Consider the following 22,603-nt stretch of genomic DNA (forward strand, 5'->3'; position numbering starts at 1 on the left):
TACTAGTGCCTAAGTAATAATAAACACGTTTTATACGAATGTCGGCCATTTACGGCATTGCCTGAATGATTAAATGATAGATTAAGTTGAGCATGTTATGAATGTAAGTAGTTTCTTAAGTTAAAAGATATGATATTCTATTGTTGTATAAAATCTACCGCGGATGGAGTATCGAGACAAACCTTACTGGTTTACCGATACTTTTGTAATTAAGATTAGATATTGTGTTGTAATTACCTGAATAAATAATAATAATAATAAATCCCAAACGAGCAGCCTACATGTTAGTAGGTACGGACGCCCGCTGGGCCGCGCCTCGTACCGACTCGTTTATTGCATTTACTTTATGAATATTGTTGCGTTACTTCTATTACTTCTCTATTTATGGGCTATAGATGAGTTTATATAGATGAACCGTAAAAGAAGGTGACAAGAACGTAGCGACGTATTTTACTGAATTGTGGTCATTTTCAGAATCTTTTCTTACCATTTATACTGCGGTTATTCGTAATTTCCATCTCCGTCAGTCAAAGCATATTTTTAGTGAAAACAGAAAGCTAAAAACACAGTCAACTTTTTAGTTTTTTTTATACAAACAATAACTGAATCTATCTGATCTTAAATCAGTGCGTATAAAAAGCAGCACAACAGTGAAAAAAAAATGTAACACAGTTTAATAAGCATCAAGCAGTGTAAAAGTCTGTACAAAAGTGTAAAAAGCAGTGCAACAGTGCAAAAAGCAGTGCGACAGCAAAAAACAGTGGCGTAGCGGACATGTGCGCTTGCGATGCGGCGCGGCGGCGCGTGCGCGTGGCTAGGCGCGCCGTGCGGCAAGAACGGGACGGTGTGTGCGTGCCGTGTGCACACCGCCTTATTGCAGGTAATGTAAGACCGTTTTTACATTGTCCGATCAGATATCGAATGTCGATGTCGACATTATGTGGACTTTCTTTGGCTGGGCAAAAGAAATCTCTTCTACCGAAATTTAAGTAATTCGCTATCAAATCAAAACGTTTAATCTTTTCATTATCTAAATTCGTTTCCATTTTATTTAATTAATTCCAACACTTATTCTGACAACCGCGAAATCAAAAAAGCATCGGGAAAGGAAAGATACGGAAAAAAGCTAATCCTTACCACAGATTACATTAAAGAACCAAGTTACATTTTTTACGTCCGCCATCTTGGACAACTTTTTATGAATGGCTAACTGGCTGGTAACTCAAAACAAAAGTAGACAGTTGGCATTAGTTAGGAACTTTCCAGTATCCATTCGAGCCGAAAAAAAGAAAAAGGACGAGGAAAAGTATTCGTTTACAGGTTGTATAAAAAGTTTTATGTTGACGTGTGACGTGACGTGACTGGTTGTTTTGTGACCTTTTCTAATGGAAAATATTTACATTTTAGGAGAAATAGTTTCGCTGTTGTTTTAAGGATGTCAAAACAAATTTTCTATTCCTAATTTCATTGACTGCTCAAAGGGAATTAATATTAATGAATAATAAATATATATTTACAAACTTTAACTTCCAACTTTACACTACGGCTACCCCGTACCGCTACGACATGAGTCACGTAGACGAATCATGTATGATGGATAAAAAAACAAAATTATCTGCCTTAATGTATACTTGTACAGGCAATAATAAGTGTGTGTATTTCTTTGGCGCTTTGTTTGTGGCGATATTTTAGACCTTGACTATATAAGAATAACTGCCCGATTCGAGCTTTAAGATACGTCAATTAATAGATCTAGAAACGATATGGATTAGATGTGTCAGTGTCAAACGTGATGTTTTTGTTTGGAGAAACGTCAGATTTGACACTGACATATCTAATCAATATCGTTTTTAGATCTATTAACTGACGTATCTTAAAGTTCGAATTGGGCCGTAAGGTATAAATATTTGAAATATAAAGATAAGATCCAACACTTAAGAGTATCGCGTGCTCGCTTATTCTAAAGCTCATCTTTGTCTTTACGTAAATGCAGCCTATGAAGAGAATAAAAATAATGCACCGTCAATCCAACCTCTAGACTGAGCTTAGGCCAATTCTTTCATGAAACCGATGCTGCCAAAAATACGGGGGTGCGGGGGGACGAGGTGAGTGAATCCCGTGCCGTGATTGGTCCGTTCAAAGACACTGACCAATCACGGCACGGGATTGACTCGAAGATGGAGTAACGCTACCGTATGTGTGGCAGAGGGGGTAGCGCGACTATGCTATGTCTAGGGGTTGGAATGTCTGTGAAATAATGTAACAGCAAATGTCGTCAAAGTGTGATTGTTCCGTCCGTATATTTTCATCTCTTATATTTTCAGTCTCTATCGTTATATTTTCAGTCTCGATCGGAAATTGATTTCGCCATATCCCGCCGGCTCGCAGCGACCAATTAAATGCGGGATTTAAAATATTGTTTCAAGGGCTGCGGCTTAAACGGTCTCTGGACGTTGGAAATACTACCAAATTAAACTACCTACATGCGAACGTCATTCGAAGTTTCAGAATTCATCTTGCTTTGATATTGATATTACTTATCATGCAAAGCATTTTATAAGTAATAATATAAAAGCGAGATAATCCGAGAATAGTATCAGGTCAAAATCAATTTTGAAATTTGTGTCGTGATGCCATCAATCATCTTAGTACGTTTGAAACAAATTGTTATTAGGTACGTGACATGCGGATAACAAATTAATATTCTCAATATTTCTGGGTCTTGTGATGCAAGTGGTTTTATACATAAACCTATTTATTACTTGTCTTTGATAATAAATTTATAACTCACCTCACAGAGTAATTTTTTTTAATTACAAATAATCAAGACGATATAGTATTGTCTTGACAACTATAACATAGGGGTTTAAAGGTGTGTGTACGACCTTTTAAATGACAAATAAAAGTACGGGAGTAGAAAAAACACCTTTCAAAGCTCGACCTATTATACAGTACTGACCGGAATACTTGTATCATCGCCCCCACAGTTAACTTACAATTCGTAAACCTTATTATAAAGACATAAGGTCGACATAAGGTCAGTTTACCGTGTTGCTTCTACATCGGTTTGAATGCGGTCAGTGGGGTGTCGCTAATGAAATTCCACGCGAGTCTTTACTAAACTATAAGGGCGTTCGAGGATGTTTCATTCATTAACCGACTTCGGAAAGATATACCCCGTATTAATATGTAGATGTGGAGGGTAATGGCAAGCCAAGTAAAAGATGGACTGTGTGAGAGATAATATCAAAAGAAATCATGTGGATGAGATGGCGTGCGACAGAGAAATATGGAAGAAAAGTGCCGCGCCGACCCCAAGGGAATGGGATAAGTGTTAGCGACGGAAGGATGAAAAATACATTTTCTTTATGTTTCCTGATTTCACGAAGACCGGCTTAAAAAAATGTTTGGAAGGGTACATCTCAGAGTTGATCCTCATGTCATGTTCGAGAGACAGATCTGTATTGTAATTGTAACCTATAACTATCCAAAGCTGGTGGTGGTGAAGCAAACAACGCTACGATTCCTTCGAGACTAAAACAAAAGCCCATAACTATCAATTTCATAGTATATCACTACCGCTTGTTACCGCGCCGCGGGAGTCCAGAGGCCGATGATACCCCCCTCACCCCCCTCGGGCGTGGGCTGGCACCCCCCAGGGTTACTAGTTACCAGTTACCAATATCTAGAATTTGGTAAATAATTTCCTGATTACAGATTTCTCACACCCCTTGACATCAGTGTTAATAAATTTCGGTCGCACTCGCTGATTTGCTGTGCAATGATAATGAGTCTTATTTTTGCACTCCTGGTATTTTTTTGCCAATATGTGACATTATTCCATAAAATATATACCATTAGTCCATTATGTAACCTCTCTTTGTATCTTTCCATCGCAAAACGAAGTACATATTTATTTATTTATGTGATACACAAACTTAATCATAAAATTGTCTTCCATTTCTCTTTTGAGGAACAAAATTTCCACCATTTTGGAAGTTGTCCTCAACAACAAATGTGACACAATGGCAAAAGGTACCGCATTTATGGTATTGGTTTCTAATTGTGTCCATATTGCATAAAAAAATATTATGGTACAAAAAATTCTATAATGGAACTCTTGCAACGCGAATCAAACTTCCACTTGGTCAATATACATAAAAACTGTTTTGATATAAATAACTGAAAAAAACTGAAACACCACCTACATTTGCTTTATCTGTTCCCGTAAACGTTCCTTTATTCATGGCAACCCTACCCGAACTAGGAACCCCGTGGTCAGTGAGCAGCCGGTCTGAATTAGGCCGCACGTCCATTGGACGATAATCTATTTGCCATTAGTTGGGTCACGGATAAGTTATCACTTTATCATCGATGGCGTTTACAGTCTTCGTGTTTATCATTAAATTTCGCAAGTTTCGCACGTGTAAGAAAAATACATTCTAATTTAGCAAAAGTAATAATACTCGCAAATATATCAAAATGTGCTTCAAACAAAAATACGCGTATGATATCCCGAAATCCCAGATAAATTTCCAAATAACGCAAAGTACGAACAAAACGACAATCTCATCCCTTTGAAGAGTAAATCAAAGAGCTTCGTTCCAAAGGTCTTACCTTAGAGCCCTAAAGGCTATATTAAAGGCAATATCCATAATCGAGAGCCAGAGGAGTATTAAATGGACCCGTAAACGTGGATGGGTTAAAGTACTCTCCAGATTCATACGACAGCATAGTATTGCGGTGCGACATTGCTGCCGCTTGCAAATGTCAAAATCAATGTTTATGTCCGGATTTTTGACACTAATGTCTTAGTAACTCCAGTCTAAAAGTTGATGCGCCCATTTGCGGCAGCAATGTTGCGCCGCAGCACTTAATAAGTAACAGTCACCTTTACAAGTGGTGCCGTGACCAGGATTATGGTAAAACTTATTTGTTTTATGTAACATGACTAATATCTCTTTATGGGATATTTATAAGCCGATTAACTGAGTATCGTTTGTTATTACTATTTCCTAATAAGTATTACCGGTTGTCAAGAAATACGAATTAAAATCAATTTGTTGTTAGACGCGTTATTTTTAATATTCAAACGTGTGTCGGTTTATTTTATAAGTAGAAATTTCCTTCAATACAAGGTCTAGATACTCTAGATTGAATAATCAACCTGTTTTTTTCCCAAGAATTTCTATCCTCAACACCGGTTTCTACTATTAGGTATAATAGCTATATCAGTATTACTAATTTAATATAGCTAAGTAACAATCCTGGGAAACAATATAAATGTCCACAAACTTAAGGATACCACATTATAAAATATTATTGAATTATCTGCATTGAGGAACTCCATAACCGCACCGTCTTGTCTTGGGACCGCATTAACGCAGCCGAACTCATAAACACGTGGGCGTTATAAAATAAGGCTGTACGGTATAGGCCACCATTACTGAGATCGTGATGCATCGCAAAACTAATTACAAGTTACAGTGTTGGTAAGGACTAGAGTCTTTGGAGGTTTCGCTTTAAGGAATGTACTCAATTTTAAATTCGAATGATTAAACCCAACCTTTGAGTTCTTTTAAACTTGTAAAACACTTAGTCTTCTTTCGACACTAGCCTTTTCTAGAGCAAACAGTCAACAAATGGCGGGAATTAGGCATTGATGTTTCTTTGGAGAGTCAGATCTGACTGACACTAAACTTCTGTTACACATTGTTAAACATTGGCTATTAGCTATTGTTAGTTTACACATACACAGGTCACATCACAAGGGAAATGTTAGGCTGCATTGGAATGTAATGCATTTACGCATTAATCTGCACCAGTAACTACGCTAATATGATCACTAGTATAGGAACATTAATATACTCGTATGTAATTGCATTAAATTAAATATAAAGTCCAGTGCAAAAAGTTCGGGCCTTCGTTTTTCAAAGCCTCGTTTTTCTACTGACAAAATTGGCTTCTAGTCTGCTAAAACTTTGAAAAAGTAATCGGGAACATTTTTTTTTCATAAGCCAAAGATAAGTCATTTAGAAGCACTTTTGTACAAAATCAAAACGGCGCCATTTATAGTGTTGACTTAAATAAAACCATCCAGACAGTCAGCACTTGCCATATACATACAAAATCGCACTCAAATCAGTTCATCATTCCGGGAGCTACGATACCACAAACAGAAGCGAAACTTACATAGGTAACACCTATTTTTCTGTCAGAAGTTAAAAAGGGATCAAATGCACAAAAATCAGAATCAGAATCAAGTTTTTTATCAGTCAATTAAATGTGAACTTCGGTCACAAAAACTCAATCACTTGAATGACAAATGTTTGTATGTTATTGCGCTAAAAACTGCGTCCAATTATCACTAAAGCTGTACTAGTTTAAACGGTTTTTTTTTCTGTTTAAACGTTGCATCGTTCAGAAGCCGCAATATTTCATTAAAAAACCTCAAAGCGCAAGTAATTCCACAAGAAAGTAAAAGACGCCTCTGCACCTTTGTCCATAACAAGATCGTATCTTACACGACTATACATTTAAAAATCAACTCTAAATCTTATTACTTAAGTTCAATCTTGAACAAACCTGGTTTTACACGAGTCTGTTATTCCTTTCTTCTCCCAGATTTCCCGGGAGCCTCAAATCCCCGCTTTTCAATTGTTTATAGTAGTTTCCAATCATGTTTTGAAAACTCAATAGCGTTCGGTCGCCTCTTTTATTGATGTTGTACAATCAGTATTTTCTCGGCGTTTCAAACAACTGTAATGTCTAATGGAGGATAACAGAATTGCTCTGGATGCAATTCATTGGAACTTTATTCGTGTTGGTGTTTACTTTGAAGCAACGACACTATAATGTGCTTTGAACCTTTATTCTTTGTGGTGTTGTATGTTTTAAGTATGCTTAGGTACCTTAATACATATCTTAAGATTTTTCGCGCTGCCTTTGCGACGTTTGCCTCGTGCGGCTCCTGCCATAGAAGAAGCGTGACTGCCGTCGTGATGTAAATTAAATTTCTCTAAAGTAAATTAAATTTCTCTTTCCCGTTTCTCAAAAGCTTGTATTAGATTGTAATACAAGTAGAAGTCCTTTTCTAACAAAAGCTGTCAAAAACTGACATCCGCTTGTATTACACGCTTGATTACAAGCTTTTGAGAAACGGGCCACTGATCTAAGATACAAGGTTGTGAAGGTCCCATGATTTACCTATTTATCGGTACAGTTGAACCTCTCCACCTTGAATCGTTATAACGAGGATTCCTCTCACATAGCGAAATCGTTTGCTCTTTTCGCGAAGCAATTTCGTCATACCACCTTTATACACTGATTAGATTAACACGGGTGTTAATAGTTGATTTCTTTGTTCGCAGGAGTTTGCCACGCTCACGAAGGAGCTCAACCAGGCACGGGAGCAGCTGTTAGAGCGAGAGGAGGAGATCTCAGAGCTCAAGGCGGAGAGAAACAACACCAGGGTGAGTCTGATTGGTTAATAGTTTCTCCAGTACTGATAATAAGGTCGTAATTGTGTACGTTAAGCAGTGAGCCCCCCTGCATAGACAATCAGTCTGCAAGGGGGATCACCTCTCTCTGCAGCTGACTGTACATGAGAGCGTATGTAACTATGAAACAGCGTAGACAGACCTCTGGAACTGTAGGTACATAATGAGGCATTAAAACCCTCGTTTTCAGCTCGTTTCATAAACCACACTCGTATTTTAATGGCTTTCATAATGTAGCACTCACATAAACTACAACTGATAAATTAATCTATCCGCTACTATTGATTCTGACTCTACATCTCTAGATTTGAATGGAAATAATGCAAACTCACAATCCAATCCATTCACAACAAAATATTACCTACGTACGGATGTTGTGGAGCGACTTAATTATGTATGTATGTCCAAAACCGTCCACAATATAAACCTTTCTCTTTTCCTTCCATATGGTAAGTGAGACAAGCCAATATTTAATGAACCCAGCTCCAAAAATGGAAAATTCCTCACTATTGATAATCTATTTTTGAATGACGTCTGAAACTGTTGGCTTTTAACATAGTTAATAATTTAGTCTCCACTTAGTTTGGTGTAGAGTGTAGACTGAACGTAGAATTATTAAACGGAATGTTGGCTAAAACAATTGCCGACTATTATGAATTTAGATGGCATGGAATTACTAAGTATGATTACTATTCTTGCCGATACGACTCTGTGCGCCGCGACACGGAGATAAAAACACTAAAATACATCATTAACATAAACCTGAGGGGCTACCGCGAAAACCGTTTTTCGCAAATTGCGTGGATCTTTCTCTTTTACTCCAATGAAGGCGTAATTAGAGTGACAGAGAAAAATGCCCGCAATTTGCGAACTTCGATTTTCCCGGTTATAGCACTGAAGATAAATACACGTTGCATTCGAAATATGTCGCGCTGAATGACACTTACAATAGTTGTGCCATTTTATTTTCATTTCAATGAAAGTATAATCCCAAAACTGCCTGCTTATTTGTCACGTGAACCTCTATTTTGTCGACGGGGGTGTCTACAAAATAGATTCGCCACTTTCTCAAGCCCTTGAAATATTTTCACCCATCTTGCATTATTCAAGACGAGTCTAGACCAAGGAGTTTTCTAGATTTACGAGTGCATTATGTAGTGAGGTGTTTTGCGGTTATTCCGATATGTTTTGAAGCTAGTTGACAGAAGGGATGTTGCGAATATTCGCATCCGCATCCGCGGAACATCCGCATTATTTTCAACATCCGCATCTGCATCCGCATCCGCATAAAATCGATGCGGAGCTCATGTGGATGCGGATGTCGACCAAGTCGGTAACAGGAACGTCTTAGCGGCGGCGTAAAGCTAGGTAATTTCGTCATTATATAATAACGAAATCGTCTAGATCCCGAAAAGTCGACCAAGTTACTGTTTATTAAATAAAACGCACCTATATTCTTGCTCAAATACTAAACGTTTCGTTTTTTTTTAATAAAAATTACTAAAAATGAAATATTTTACGTTTTTTAAGTACCAAATCTTGACATCCGCATCCGCCGATCTGAGGCTTTAAATATCCGCATCCGCACCCGCGGATGTCAAAAAATCTGCATCCGCAACATCCCTGGTTGACAGTTATGTTATAATGTATGTAACAAGGTACGATTTTTCCGTAAAGTGACTAACTGATGTTTTATAAGTACTGAGTAGAGTAGAAATAATTCTTATGTTATATTGTACGAGTTCGAGCGTTTTCACATTGTTCAAATCGATACCTGATGTCAAATACGACCACGAAGAAATAAAATGTAAAAAAAGTGCCTTTTGTACAGTCACCACACTGGATTGTTACGCCACTTAGGGTCCTAGCTAAATTGGTTGCTCCATACTTACGCTATGGAATGTCAAATTTAGCTAGAACCCTAAATGGCGTAACAATCACTGAGCGTGACTGTACCTATTCTGTTATTGTTTAACCCTTCAAGTGGCATACATTATACATATACATAGTTCCTGCCTTCCTGCCAATTGAAGGGTAGAGAGAAAAAGCCGGCCAAGTGCGAGTCGGACTCGCGTTCCAAGGGTTCCGTACATTAAGTCCGACTCACGCTTGACAGCACATTTCTAATAGGTTTACTTGTCATCTATAGGAAAAGAACTATTTTGTGTATTTTTTTTTTCAAAATTTTAGACCCAGTAGTTTCGGAGATAAAGGGGTGGGGAGAATGGTCGGACAGACAGTCAGACGCACGAGTGATCCTATAAGAGTTCCGTTTTTTCCTTTTGAGGTACGGAACCCTAAAAAACACCCAAAAAAGTAGGAGTCGATTCCATAGGTATTACGGAATAACCTCAACACACCTCAGTAGGTAAAGATGGATTGGCAGTGTTTCACGAATGGAACCCATCGTTTATGTATCAGCTTGAAAGTATTCGAGTGTATTCGCTTTATTGATGATTTCGGCCATGATGGAAGATTGATGTTGCGCTTATCTGATGTGCTTTCGTCATTTCCTAATCTCCGGAGTCGACACGATCGGTACGTTTTGTAAAAGATACATTTTTTTCTGCTCTTCTCATTCTTCATTCTGGTTTGACGGGTGCCATTTTGTTTGACACCAGGCGTGTCTCACTCCGCGATTTCGTCGCTTTGCTACAGGTACCTAGCTAAAAGTACATCCGTTCGGCCCCAATTTTGGGGAAAGCCATAAGCCGCACGTGGCGCTGTCGCTACCTAGCGGCCATATCTGTGCTGATCGTAACAGACGCGTTTTGTTAGAGAGTGAGTCTTCTGTACTTAGTACTATTTATTCTGTGTTGACACTTAAAAAGTGCGGGAATAAGTGAAACCTGCTATAAGTCGATGTCGATATAATTATGAAGTAAGACAGTGCCACTAAGCGCCACTTGAACCCAGCCAAGTGCTCTTTACGGACAAGTCATTGAAAAAAGAACCCTAATTAACAATACTCAAGGCTCATTTTGGAGTGAGTGTTGAGAGGTTTTCTATCAGCATTTTTGTAATTACCTCTTACAAATTCAGATGATATCAAACTTATTGTAAATTGAAGATTTTTGAACTCTTGAGGTCGTTCAAAGTAATAACATTCGGAATGGATCTAAGGCAGTTGTCAAGCCCGCGGCACTCGTTTCGGAGGCCAAGACACTCTTAGCGCTACTTGCACCAACCCACTAACCCGGGGTTAACCGGTTAAACCGTTAACCCAGTGTCAAATTGTACTGGTAACCATTGTAACTCCAGATTTAACCGGTTAGCCCGGGTTAGTGAAATAGTGCAAGTGGGCTAGTATGAATTACGACAGTTTAAATTATATTAAGGCAGTGCCATAATGTATTTTTTTAAATATAATAACAAACTTTCTCTGTTTCAGCTACTACTCGAGCACCTAGAATGCCTAGTGTCTCGCCACGAGCGGTCACTGCGCATGACCGTGGTGAAGCGGCAGGCGGCGGCCCAATCAGGAGTCTCCTCCGAGGTCGAGGTCCTCAAGGCCCTCAAGAGTCTCTTCGAGCACCACAAGGCGTTGGACGAGAAGGTAAACTCAACCCTAACGCTGTGAGAATAAGGTCGAGATAAGCTCTGGCCGAACTTTGTTAAGTTTAACCAATCTCCAGTTAGATGGCGCTGTACCGCCCGGCGTGATTCCTACATCGCGCTAACGATGTGTTGACGTAGATCTATGTTCTCGGAGTAATAATCCAATATGGAGTGGTGACACGCACTAATTTCTATGTGAAAAATTCTGCCGTTTTCGGCGCGGGGGGCGAGGAACGCACACAAATAATGTAAACACTAATGCATTTTTTGCATGCGTCGCTACACACGCACACGACAAAATTATCAAACACTAGCATAAACTATATTCACACAAATACAAGAACAAACACAGACAACCCTGTCCGTGAACGACATGATGTCAGTTTTAAGTAAACGTAGAAGTGCGAGGGACTTGTCGATAATATTGTCGATATTTTATTGACTGAATTATAACTGTCTGCTTTAGTCAATTATAACCATCAAAAACATTACCTACATGTAAAAAGGTGCAAGTCTCGCAACGCTTCTACTACAAAAAAGTTTTGAGATGTAATGCTAATGTGAAACCAAGTCGGTTATTTTAATCAGTGCCAGGGGGTGTTAAAACCGTATCAATAAGATATCTTTAATTTGTAATACGTATAATGACTTGGCCACCGCACGGCTGCATAATGACAAAAGGATCATCGTCACCTATTAAAAATAATTCAAATTGAACATAACGCTAGCGCTAATTGCAGTTTGAGCATTACACGTATTTACGAGTACGGTACGAGTAAAGCATTATGTGCGATTGTCAAGTCAGTATATGTATTACAAATTAAATATATCTTATTGATACGGTTTTAACACCCCCTGGCACTGATTAAAATAACCGACTTGGTTTCACATTAGCATTACATGTCAAAACTTTTTTGTAGTAGAAGCGTTGCGAGACTTGCACCTTTTTACATGTAATGTTTTTGATGGGATCTCATCTCTTTTTGTAGACAGTCCTTCTTTTCGGGTACTCATACCCATACTATGTATACACATATCATAACTAAACACATCTTTATTCGTACTCACATCGTACATACATCGTAGTGTACCTTTACTTTACCTACTATTTGTAGGAACTGCAACAGTAACTCTGTAATAGCATATATTTATATGGAACTACAAACTTACTTATGCAGTTCTTAGATCTTTAAAACGTGACTGATCTTGCAATATTTTTAGGTTTTGGATGGCTTGATAAGCTGAAAACTACTTATGTTTAAAATTTATTGCATCTTTTGGAAATCTAAAAAAATAAATCAAAATAACAATATATTTATAATGTTCATATAGATTTTATCGATATTGGTTTTTATGGTGTCCCATCACTAACTATGGTAGAGTGATACCAGAGTAATAAATTAAAAGTGCCTATTTATGGAAAATGACGGCAGTAAATACCTTAAAATAAATAAAATACAATACAAATATTGGACATGTCAAATAAAAAATATACGATAGAAACTAAGAGAAAAATTAATTTTCAAACAGTAGTAATAGGTGCGTTAGTTTTTGTCCAGCTCTAGTTTTCGTCCACTTGACGAAATTGAATATAAATCTACATTGCTGCACAAATTTGGACTTAATACAATCCTTAATGTCGAGACAATATATCTATCTACATAAAAAATGTATTTGGCAAGTAGTAAATTAAATATCAAATATGTTATTTGCTAATCTGTCATGTGGACGAAAACTAGAGCATGGACGGAAACTAGCACAATGACCCTATATCGGTAATATCACGTTATTTATGATTTATACTATTTATTTGATTGAATGGATTATGTTGATATAAAAATAAGGTGTTATAGGAAAATAATGTGTTATATAAATTATATAATAATAAGCAACGCAAATTAGAAGTTAGGTATATTTAGAAAGTCTTCTTTAAATATTACCCTAAATTAGATCTAGTACCATGAAGTGGTATCACTTTCAGATTGACAATGTTTTTTAGTTTTTTGCTAAATTAGTGCACTATTTGATAATATTTACATGTAATAGTACTTACATATGAAAAGTAACGTGTCCTTTAAGTACGCTAGATGTTTCCGATCGGTTTTAACAGGAGAAAACGCTACAATTCGGCATTTTCTGCTCCTAACATTCCGCTTAGACTGACGTTTGCTGAATGGCGTATGACGTATGGCAACTAGGGCTTGCAAATATTCGAAACTTTCAGATATTCGAATATTCGACTTTTTCTGACGACGTATTCGAATATTCGAATAATTATTCGAATATTATAAAAAATAAGAAAAGGAACGAGAAATCGGTTTATAATCGTTTTATTCAAAAGCTTTTTTCACATATTGCTAAAACTAAAGGTATTTGGCAGAAATCCACTTAATTGACTAGATTTTATCATCCTACTATTTATAAGATGCCCACATTTATAAAAACAAGTAAAACGCCAAAATTAAACGTAATTACGCCACGTAATAACGCCAAAATATATTTCTAGATAAAACTTATTATAAATGCGTCGTTGCGTGAAATAATATAACTTTAACCATCCAAACACCTAGGTATGCAAGAAATTTTTTTTGTAGGTAATTATTTTCCGATTTAAATTAACTTGTAATCACTCAGAGGCCTGTAAAAAGGCCTTTAATTTCATTGTATTTTGAATCTTTATTGACTTTATTTGTTTTGGCAAGTTATTATTCCTAATGGTCGGCTAATTATATAATATTGGAATATTTAAGGGAAAAAGTTAGTTGAGTACTGATTGGATTATTCGTCAGCTAAAGGTGCATGGTTAGATTACCAAGTTGGGCAGGTTTGGTATGATTAATTTTGAGAATTGCGATAAATGGCAAGGTTTAGACTTCAAAAATTCGCTTAACGTACGCTTGTACTGAATAAACAGAATGACCCTTTAACTTAAAACTTACGCACCGTAAAAATAACATACTTTTTGATTTCGTTTTCTTTTAAATTGAGTTAGGTTTCACTGTATTCACGAAGTCTATCGAGAGGAATACAGTAAAAATATTATATCCTTCGTATTTGGGTACCTACCGTTCCTCATTCACTGTAAATACCCCTAAAACACACAGAAACTGTAACTACAGCGGATGACATAGTTTTTTTTATAGTAATAAAAAATATTCGAATATTCGAAACCTGAGCGGCCGAATATTCGAATATCAAAACAGGTCGAATATTCGACAAATTCGAATATTCGAATATTCGAATTGCAAGCCCTAATGGCAACTAGTTTTATATAACCTCCTTGACCGGCGGCCGCCGACTTTTGGCAGAGGGGAACGCCTGTTAATGGCGGTTCCTGTTGGTTTATTATTCCGAGTCTATGTTTGCCGCACCACAAGGTGTTGGGTGAGAAGATGAACTAAACCTCACACTAGTTGTTCAATGTGGTCTAGAGCGTTTTGTGGTTTAGTGGCGGCCCAATCCCAATCAGGTGTCTCCTCCGAGGTCGAGGCCCTAAAGAGTCTCTTTGAGCACTACAAGGCGTTGGACGAGAAGGTAAACTCAACCCTAATGCTGTGAGAATAAGGTCGAGATAAGCTCCGGTTAAGTTTACCCAATCTCCCGTTAGATGGCGCTGTACCGCCTGACGTAATTCCTACATGGCGCTAACGATGTGTTGACGTAGAAGTCATTAGTAGATGCTGCACCACATGGTTCTGGATGAGAAGATGAATTAAAAATTTATCCCAAGCAAAAACTAGGGCCCGATTCGGATTTTGAACTAGACATCTATTAGACAATAATTAGAAACAAGATACGACAAAGTTATTTTTAAGATCTAGTCTAAGATACTCTTGAACGATTTCCACAATGTCTAGAAAACGTCTCGTTATGTATTTTAAAATCTCAAAACGATCTTAATTTCTTAATACGATAATTTAACGTAAAAGTGACATTGGTTGCCCGAATTGAACTGCAAAAGATATCTAGTTGAAATCTAAACTACCAGGTATCTAGTACATATCGTATGGTTCTCTTCTCTAGAACGGATCTTGTTTTCCAAATACCGCGGTAGGATATATAAATAAAAACTGAAATGATTGTAGGTAATCTTCTGTTTCAGGTCCGGGAACGGTTAAGAGTAGCGTTAGAAAGGAACACAGCATTAGAAGAAGAACTAGCGTTAACCAAAGAAGAAGTAAGTCACAATACGGCATTCTTGTAAAATTAGTACGAAAGGAATTCCATCTCCACCTAAACCTTTTGAGAAGCTAATAATATAGATAAATATAGCGGTGTACACCTCTCGACACCCCTGAGCCGCTCACACCGATGTTGCCCCTGGTCGTCTTTACGACGACAGTTTCAGGGGCCCATCTAGTCAGCGGCGAGTCACCACCTGCCTCGATAACCTGTGTTAGCATTGTTATATCCCAGTATATGCAATAGCCCAGTATCATTGTCCACCCAAACTTCAATCCATAGACCGATATACTGTTTATTTTTTCTACAATGGTCCCAATGCCTGCTGCGACCGGTTCATGAGTGTCTATTGTTGCACCTGTGAACGGGTTCCAGCAGGCGTTCTACATGACATTAAAGCTCTCCAAGGGGCCTCTACGTGTTGGATCTATATCCCCACGCAAGCCTATCAAAAGACCGGGATTTATAGGCCCGTGAAGTCCAAAGTAGATAAATATCATAGGACATTCTTACACAGATTGATTAAGTCATAGAAGGTAGGATCCTATAGAAGTGGTATACGCGTGCCTCTGTGAGGGACAAAACAAAACAATAGGCAATGCGACACTATGATTGGTCGAATTTATTTGTTGCCCACCATAATACATACTAAATTTATGAGAGAGAGAGAGAGAGAGAGAGATTCTTTATTTGTGAAAACACAGGTACAATGAATGGTCTTACATTATAGTTTGGTAGTCTCACCATGCTCTGCCAATAGTGGCGTACAAATAATATGGTAGGGAATAAAAAAAATGTGAGACTGTGACAAGGACAAACAATAATAGCGCTTTCGCTGCTACTCCTACTGAAAGATATAAGACTATTCCGTTCGGTCATTCCCCCCCACCCCTCATGCCAGATCCAGTTAAAATACTAGATTAATGGATTAAGTCCCACAGTAAGGACGACGAGTCTTTAACTTGATCGGTTCATCTCTGTGGTGAACGCCCGTGAGTCTGCCTTCGGTGTTCTCAACATATATATTTGTTGTGATTTGTGTTTCATATATATTTTATAATAATGTTTCAGCTGCAACAGTACAAATCGGGTTCCGACTCGGAGCGGCCCAAGGAGAACGGTGCAGTCAGCACCGGCTCGCCGGAGCAAAACGGCGAGCAGCTGCAAACTAAGGTTAGTCCTTTCCCGACACACACACACACACACACACACACACACACACACACACACACACACACACACACACACACACACACAACTACACCACACTGTATGGCCTTAGAGAATTGTTGCTAGATCCGATCCGTATTCAAATTAAAAAAAGCGGCCAAGTGCGAGTCGGACTCGCCCATGAAGGGTTCCGTATTTAGGCGATTTATGACGTATAAAAAAAAACTACTTACTAGATCTCGTTCAAACCAATTTTTGGTGGAAGTTTACATGGTAATGTACATCATATATTTTTTTTAGTTTTATCATTCTCTTATTTTAGAAGTTACAGGGGGGGGGACACACATTTTACCACTTTGGAAGTGTCTCTCGCGCAAACTATTCAGTTTAGAAAAAAATGATATTAGAAACCTCAATATCATTTTTGAAGACCTATCCATAGATACCCCACACGTATGGGTTTGATGAAAAAAAAATTTTTGAGTTTCAGGTTGAAGTATGGGGAACCCCAAAAATTTATTGTTTTTTTTCTATTTTTGTGTGAAAATCTTAATACGGTTCACAGAATACATCTACTTACCAAGTTTCAACAGTATAGTTCTTATAGTTTCGGAGAAAAGTGGCTGTGACATACGGACGGACAGACAGACGGACAGACGGACAGACGGACAGACAGACAGACATGACGAATCTATAAGGGTTCCGTTTTTTGCTATTTGGCTACGGAACCCTAAAAAAACACATCTTGATACGATATTTATATGATAATATAAATCGTGCTTAAAAAACTTTTTAATAGACGAAGTCTTTTATAACTTAAAAGAATTTTATAACTCCGTAAACCTAAATGTGTATTAAAATTTAGTTTAAGATAGGATAATTATTAAAACTTAGTTTAAGATAAAATAAATTGTACGCCCGAAAAGGGTAAAACTGTTGATACTCGCCAAAAAATGTACCTTCCTGTACCTACACAGTTTATACAATAAATATTTCTGATTTCTGATATTTAGTTCAAAAGAAGAGAACTGGCGATATTGATAATACTCGGTTCATCTTTCCGCACTTCACTATTCGTGCTAAAGAAAGGACTTTTACCACGAGGAATTCCCGTACATTGACCCATCTGTTCCTATCTCTATCGCACACGCATAATTATATTGCTATCCCGCTCGCACAGTGTCATTGACCGCCGTGTAGGCGGGGCAGCGATATAATTGCGCGCGAGCTATACATAGAGATAGGAACAGGCTTTAGAAAGATGCACTGCGAGTAATGTCACGTCAATATCAAATCTAGATAAAAAAATAAAGCTAATGGCGCTATTTCACGTCAGGGCGACTGGCAGGTCATGTCTAACTTTGTGGTCCAACTTAGCCGCCAGGCATCGGTTAATATTTTACACGACAGACGCTCACAATCCAGTCATAAAGTTTTGCATTGAATATGATTGAATAACTTATTTATTTTTACTTAATTTACTACTGTTTTTACCTAATACTTGAATATTAAAGATGTGAAACAAATGATTCTGTTATTAACACTTTACATGAAGACTTTTTTTTTAAACTGTGTTGAATAAAAACGACTTGAAGAATAATGGTGGTATTCATACTTAAACGGTTGCTAACTTAATCAGTTGATGATTCGTTTGTCCCTATCTGTCGTTATTCCATAGAGATGGACAAACGACGATCATCAGATGATTAACTTAGCAGACGTTTATGAACGCCGTAACAGTTTATACTCAACTACTACTTCTATTGGAACTAGAAATTAAGAACATTGTACACACACTATCACGTGGTTGAGGTACACTTACAAATCGATAACATTTATAAATAATATTTACACAAAATTAGCAATTCATGGATTTTTCTATTTCTAGTTGCTTTGAGTGGTGATTGTGCGATGTTTTCTTATTCGCTTAGTTTTACTACATTTCCTCCAACAGAATTGTGATAAATATGATATAATGTATTGTTTCAATACCAAATTATATGGGGTAAAATACATTCTTATTACCCCACATCAGAGTAGAAGAAGATAGCATCCTTAATTTACTATTGCATTATTGGGGTAATTTCGTAAGCGGGTTAATTTTGAGAATCGCTAATATCTACTAAGTTTCATTGCACTTTGCACTGTTGCTTCACTAGAAAGTGCTTCTAGTTCAAAAGATATACTCAAGCAATGCAAGGTGCATTGCAGAATAACTCTATTCGAATAAATGTAGTTAAATGTAGTAAAACCAAGCATTCTGTGTATATTTAGTGTGATTTTTTTACCCCAATCCCGTTATAGCTGGCATGTATGGGTCTTAACTAAAATGAGTCTTTCCACCGCACTTCAAATCAAAATTACCAAAATATATAATTTTCCAGTGCCAGAAAAGTTTACATTACTGGCTTGGTCGACCTCTCAAAATATATCTAGTTAAATTAAATATACATTTGTTTGCGGTGGTACGAGATTCTGTTTTAGCTGAGACATCTATTTGAACTGTGTTTGTTTGGGTCAGGAGGGTAGCGTTAACGGAGACGACAGGAAAACGACCGAGCTGCAAAACACAATCGCCAAGCAGGTCAGAAATATCATAATACGGCCATCAATACCATTGTTGGCGTATATGGGCCTAAGGGTCCAGCCTGCTTGCACGCGCTTCATGTCATATGCCATACTGACCATCAGTAGATATCCATTGGATTATCCAAATAATTATATCAAATTATATATTTTTTATATTTGAATATTGTTACGGGAGTCTCCACCGAACGATTCAGCGCGCTTTGATTGTGCGGAATGTCTTTGCATTTGGTGTATTTACGCACAACAACTTAACGGCAATATGGAGCATATATCTAAGATAACACATGGCCTCCGTACCTAGGCATTGCTGTCACAGCTTAAAATAATAAAATATTAAATGTTTATGCTTTTGTGTATTTGCTTATTAAATGTACATAAATATAAAATTAATAATGGGTCAAATTCTTCAAGCTATTGACTAATTTAATTTACTAGGTACCTACCGTAATCTTTCTGAATATTAGTAGGTAACTAGGTAGATAACTATAATGCCAAACAATGAATGGTTTGAAAAAATACAGTGGCTCTCAACCACATAATTGTTGTCTTTCTGCTATTTTACGGAAATAGATTAAGAACAGCCATTTGGCAGAGAATCACTGTTTTTTTCAAGCCAGGCAATGTCGATTATTTTTACGGTATATTTTTGGGATAGATTAGGGAAGAAGCGCTTGTGCTTGTAACTCTAAGTCATGCATGAATTGTAAGTGTCATTGTACAGTGGCGCACACTAACATACATTAAGTAGACTAACACACATTCATCATAGAGAAATATAATAAGACAAGAGTGCTCACTCCATACATCAGTTCAGACTATTAATTTCAGTGTCTACATCTAGCATCGAGTAGCGGAACTATCAGTAATGCTACTTGACAATAGATGTAGCACCGACCGGAAAGTCTTATATCAACAGCTTTCCTGTCGGTGCTACATCTATTGTCAAGTAGCAGTACTGATAGTTCCGCTACTCGATGCTAGATGCTAATAGTCTTTTTGGTACTAAAACTGATGTATGGAGTGAGCACTATGTATTTTTTTCTCTATGCATTCATAAACATGTAGAGTACGTAACAAATCAACAACTACCTAATCATTAGTATTATTAAGCATTATTTTACTAACAAGGTACTGCTATTTCAGTGCTAAATAAACCATATGAATATCTGTGGCTGGGTGGCTAAAAGGGAGATATGTTTGTACTGTATCGATGTTACTTGAAGGCGACGAAAAAACGCTTCGAGCGAATTCGCTCGACCCTGCCGATTGTAGCGTCTTCCGAAAAACAAATGTACGACTGTCGTCGCTGCAAAATGTAGAAAAAATGGTCACGTTTGACGCAACAAGCATCTGAGGGTCTACCGCGAACCAGGTTCGACGTGTTGCCTTCCTGTCACACTTACGTACGAACCTACAAGTGCGACAGAGAGGTGAGATTAACGTTGCAAGCGGATTCGCTCGAAAAAAAATCGTAGCCTAAGGCGATGGGATTGCTTGCATTCATGGCTTTTATCTTGAACCAAATCTCGAGATCTTAAAAACGTTGTTTACCACCCAGAATACTTGAGATTGCATATTGCAAAAACTAACCCAATTTGGCCGGCCTGTGTGCGCTGCATACTTACTGCATATCCGATCCCTGTTGGTTCAATTATTTCTTAAGGTTCATTTATTCAAAAGCTGTTTCCTGGAGCTTTTCACGACATTGTCTACAGTTGTTCGGAACAAAGGCGGTTTTTCTGTAGATTTGCAAGTATAGGAGTATTTTTTCTGTGACAAAAGATCAAAAATAGACTCAGAGAATACTCGTCGAAGTACAGCTGAAAAAAAAAATATTACAAAATATTCAATTCATTTGAATAATTTTACGGTTTAGACTCACTTGTTTTAAGTCACTCGCGCGACGTCGTGAACGCTGCTCGCACTGTTAGTGCTTGAGAAAAGAGACCTAGGCTCCCCGAAACATGTCGCGCGAGTGACTTAAAACAAGTGAGTCTAAACCGTAAAATTATTCAATGTTAGTATGTCTCACAACAGTTTAAATTCGATTCAATTCATTTGTCCAAGGCCCATCTTGGAATGCTCCTTGTTCGATAAAATTATAATAGTATGTAGATTCATACCTCAACATTACCAAAATCAGTTTTACTCCAAAAGAAAATTGCTTTCAGAAATAAAGATGCAGACTTCAGTAAGTTAATTATAACATTATTTATACAGTCTGCAGAGCTGAGCTCGTGGCAGCGGCGCGTGGCGGAGTTGAACAACAAAGTCAGCGAGCTCGAGGAGCGGCTGGCCAAGGGGGAAAAGGAGTTGGCCAAGAAACAGGAGGAGTGCGTCAAGCTCCAGCGGGACCTGCGGGAGAACGGCGCGCAGAAGGAGGACCAGGTGAAAATTTTAACTGATCTAGTTAACACCGTTAGGTTAAAGGTGACAATTTTGACCGTGGAGTCTAGTTGGCACCGTTATGGTCTAAGGAGATAAGGAGTTGGCCAAGAAATAGGAGGAGTGCGTCAAGCTCCAGCGGGACCTGCGGGAGAACGGCGCGCAGAAGGAGAACCAGGTGAAAATTTTAACTGATCTAGTTATCACCGATAGGAAGGTGACAATTTTGACCGTGGAGTCTAGTTGGCACCGTTATGGTCTAAGGAGAAAAGGAGTTGGCCAAGAAACAGGAGGAGTGCGTCAAGCTCCAGCGGGACCTGCGGGAGAACGGCGCGCAGAAGGAGGACCAGGTGAAAATTTTAACTGATCTAGTTATCACCGTTAAGAAGGTGACAATTTTGACTGTGGACTCTAGTTGGCACCGTTACGGTTAGGGTTTGCAATCCGGATCCGAAATGTATGAAATTATCCGGATCTGGATCCGGATCCGCGGATATTCCCATACATTTTGGATCCGTCATGCAAACCCTAGTTACGGTCTAAAGAGATAAGGAGTTGGCCAAGAAACAGGAGTGTGCCAAGCTCCAGCGGGACCTGCGGGAGAACGGCGCGCAGAAGGAGGATTTTAATGAATTTTGTCCCTAGGTGTCACGTTATGGCCGAGAATGAGGTATCTATCCCTTTGACCGCCAAAAACATCAACTGGCGCACATGGCTACATCCCAATATCAACATTCGTGCATTCCGACAAGGTTCAAGATGACGCGCCGCGCACGATAGGCTATGATATGCTTTTGTTTCAACCATATCCTTGGAAATAGTTCCAAGTCATTAATTGAGCAGTTTTCTATGCAGGAGGAGCGGATAGCGACCCTGGAGAAGAGGTACCTGAACGCGCAGCGCGAGTCCACCTCCCTGCACGACCTCAACGAGAAACTCGAGCAGGAGCTGCAACACAAGCAGGCTCAACTCAAGGTAATTACATATTAAAAACTGGTGTATCTGTGAGCCGTAGACCTCGCGAACCCTCATGGCACCGCCATTTTGAAGAAAATCGAAAACTAAGACAAGAATATTTCTTTTTCTTCTTTGATTTACTACATAAACTGTCTCTTGTTAAAAAAATTACCTTAAACATGTTATCGTACTATTACTGGATACATTTAACTAAAACTCAGTAGCTACTCCTAAATTACCTGTGCGTTGGAATATTTAAATGA

The 22,603-nt window shown here is 38.1% G+C and overlaps 1 protein-coding gene across 1 annotated transcript in view; it reads left to right on the plus strand.

The window, feature by feature from the left end:
- The window catches only part of LOC134651474 (liprin-alpha-1), a 215,324-nt gene that overhangs the window by 168,055 nt on the left and 24,666 nt on the right, over window positions 1–22,603 (plus strand). The window contains exons 2-8 of the mRNA XM_063506585.1: window positions 7,371–7,472; window positions 10,891–11,055; window positions 15,160–15,234; window positions 16,311–16,412; window positions 18,931–18,993; window positions 21,219–21,386; window positions 22,239–22,358. Coding sequence (XP_063362655.1) covers window positions 7,371–7,472; window positions 10,891–11,055; window positions 15,160–15,234; window positions 16,311–16,412; window positions 18,931–18,993; window positions 21,219–21,386; window positions 22,239–22,358 — 795 coding nt within the window. The remainder of the gene's footprint in view (window positions 1–7,370; window positions 7,473–10,890; window positions 11,056–15,159; window positions 15,235–16,310; window positions 16,413–18,930; window positions 18,994–21,218; window positions 21,387–22,238; window positions 22,359–22,603) is intronic.

This window comes from Cydia amplana, chromosome 10 (genome assembly GCF_948474715.1).
Source record: "Cydia amplana chromosome 10, ilCydAmpl1.1, whole genome shotgun sequence".
In the NCBI taxonomy this organism is placed as follows: Eukaryota; Metazoa; Arthropoda; class Insecta; order Lepidoptera; family Tortricidae; genus Cydia; species Cydia amplana.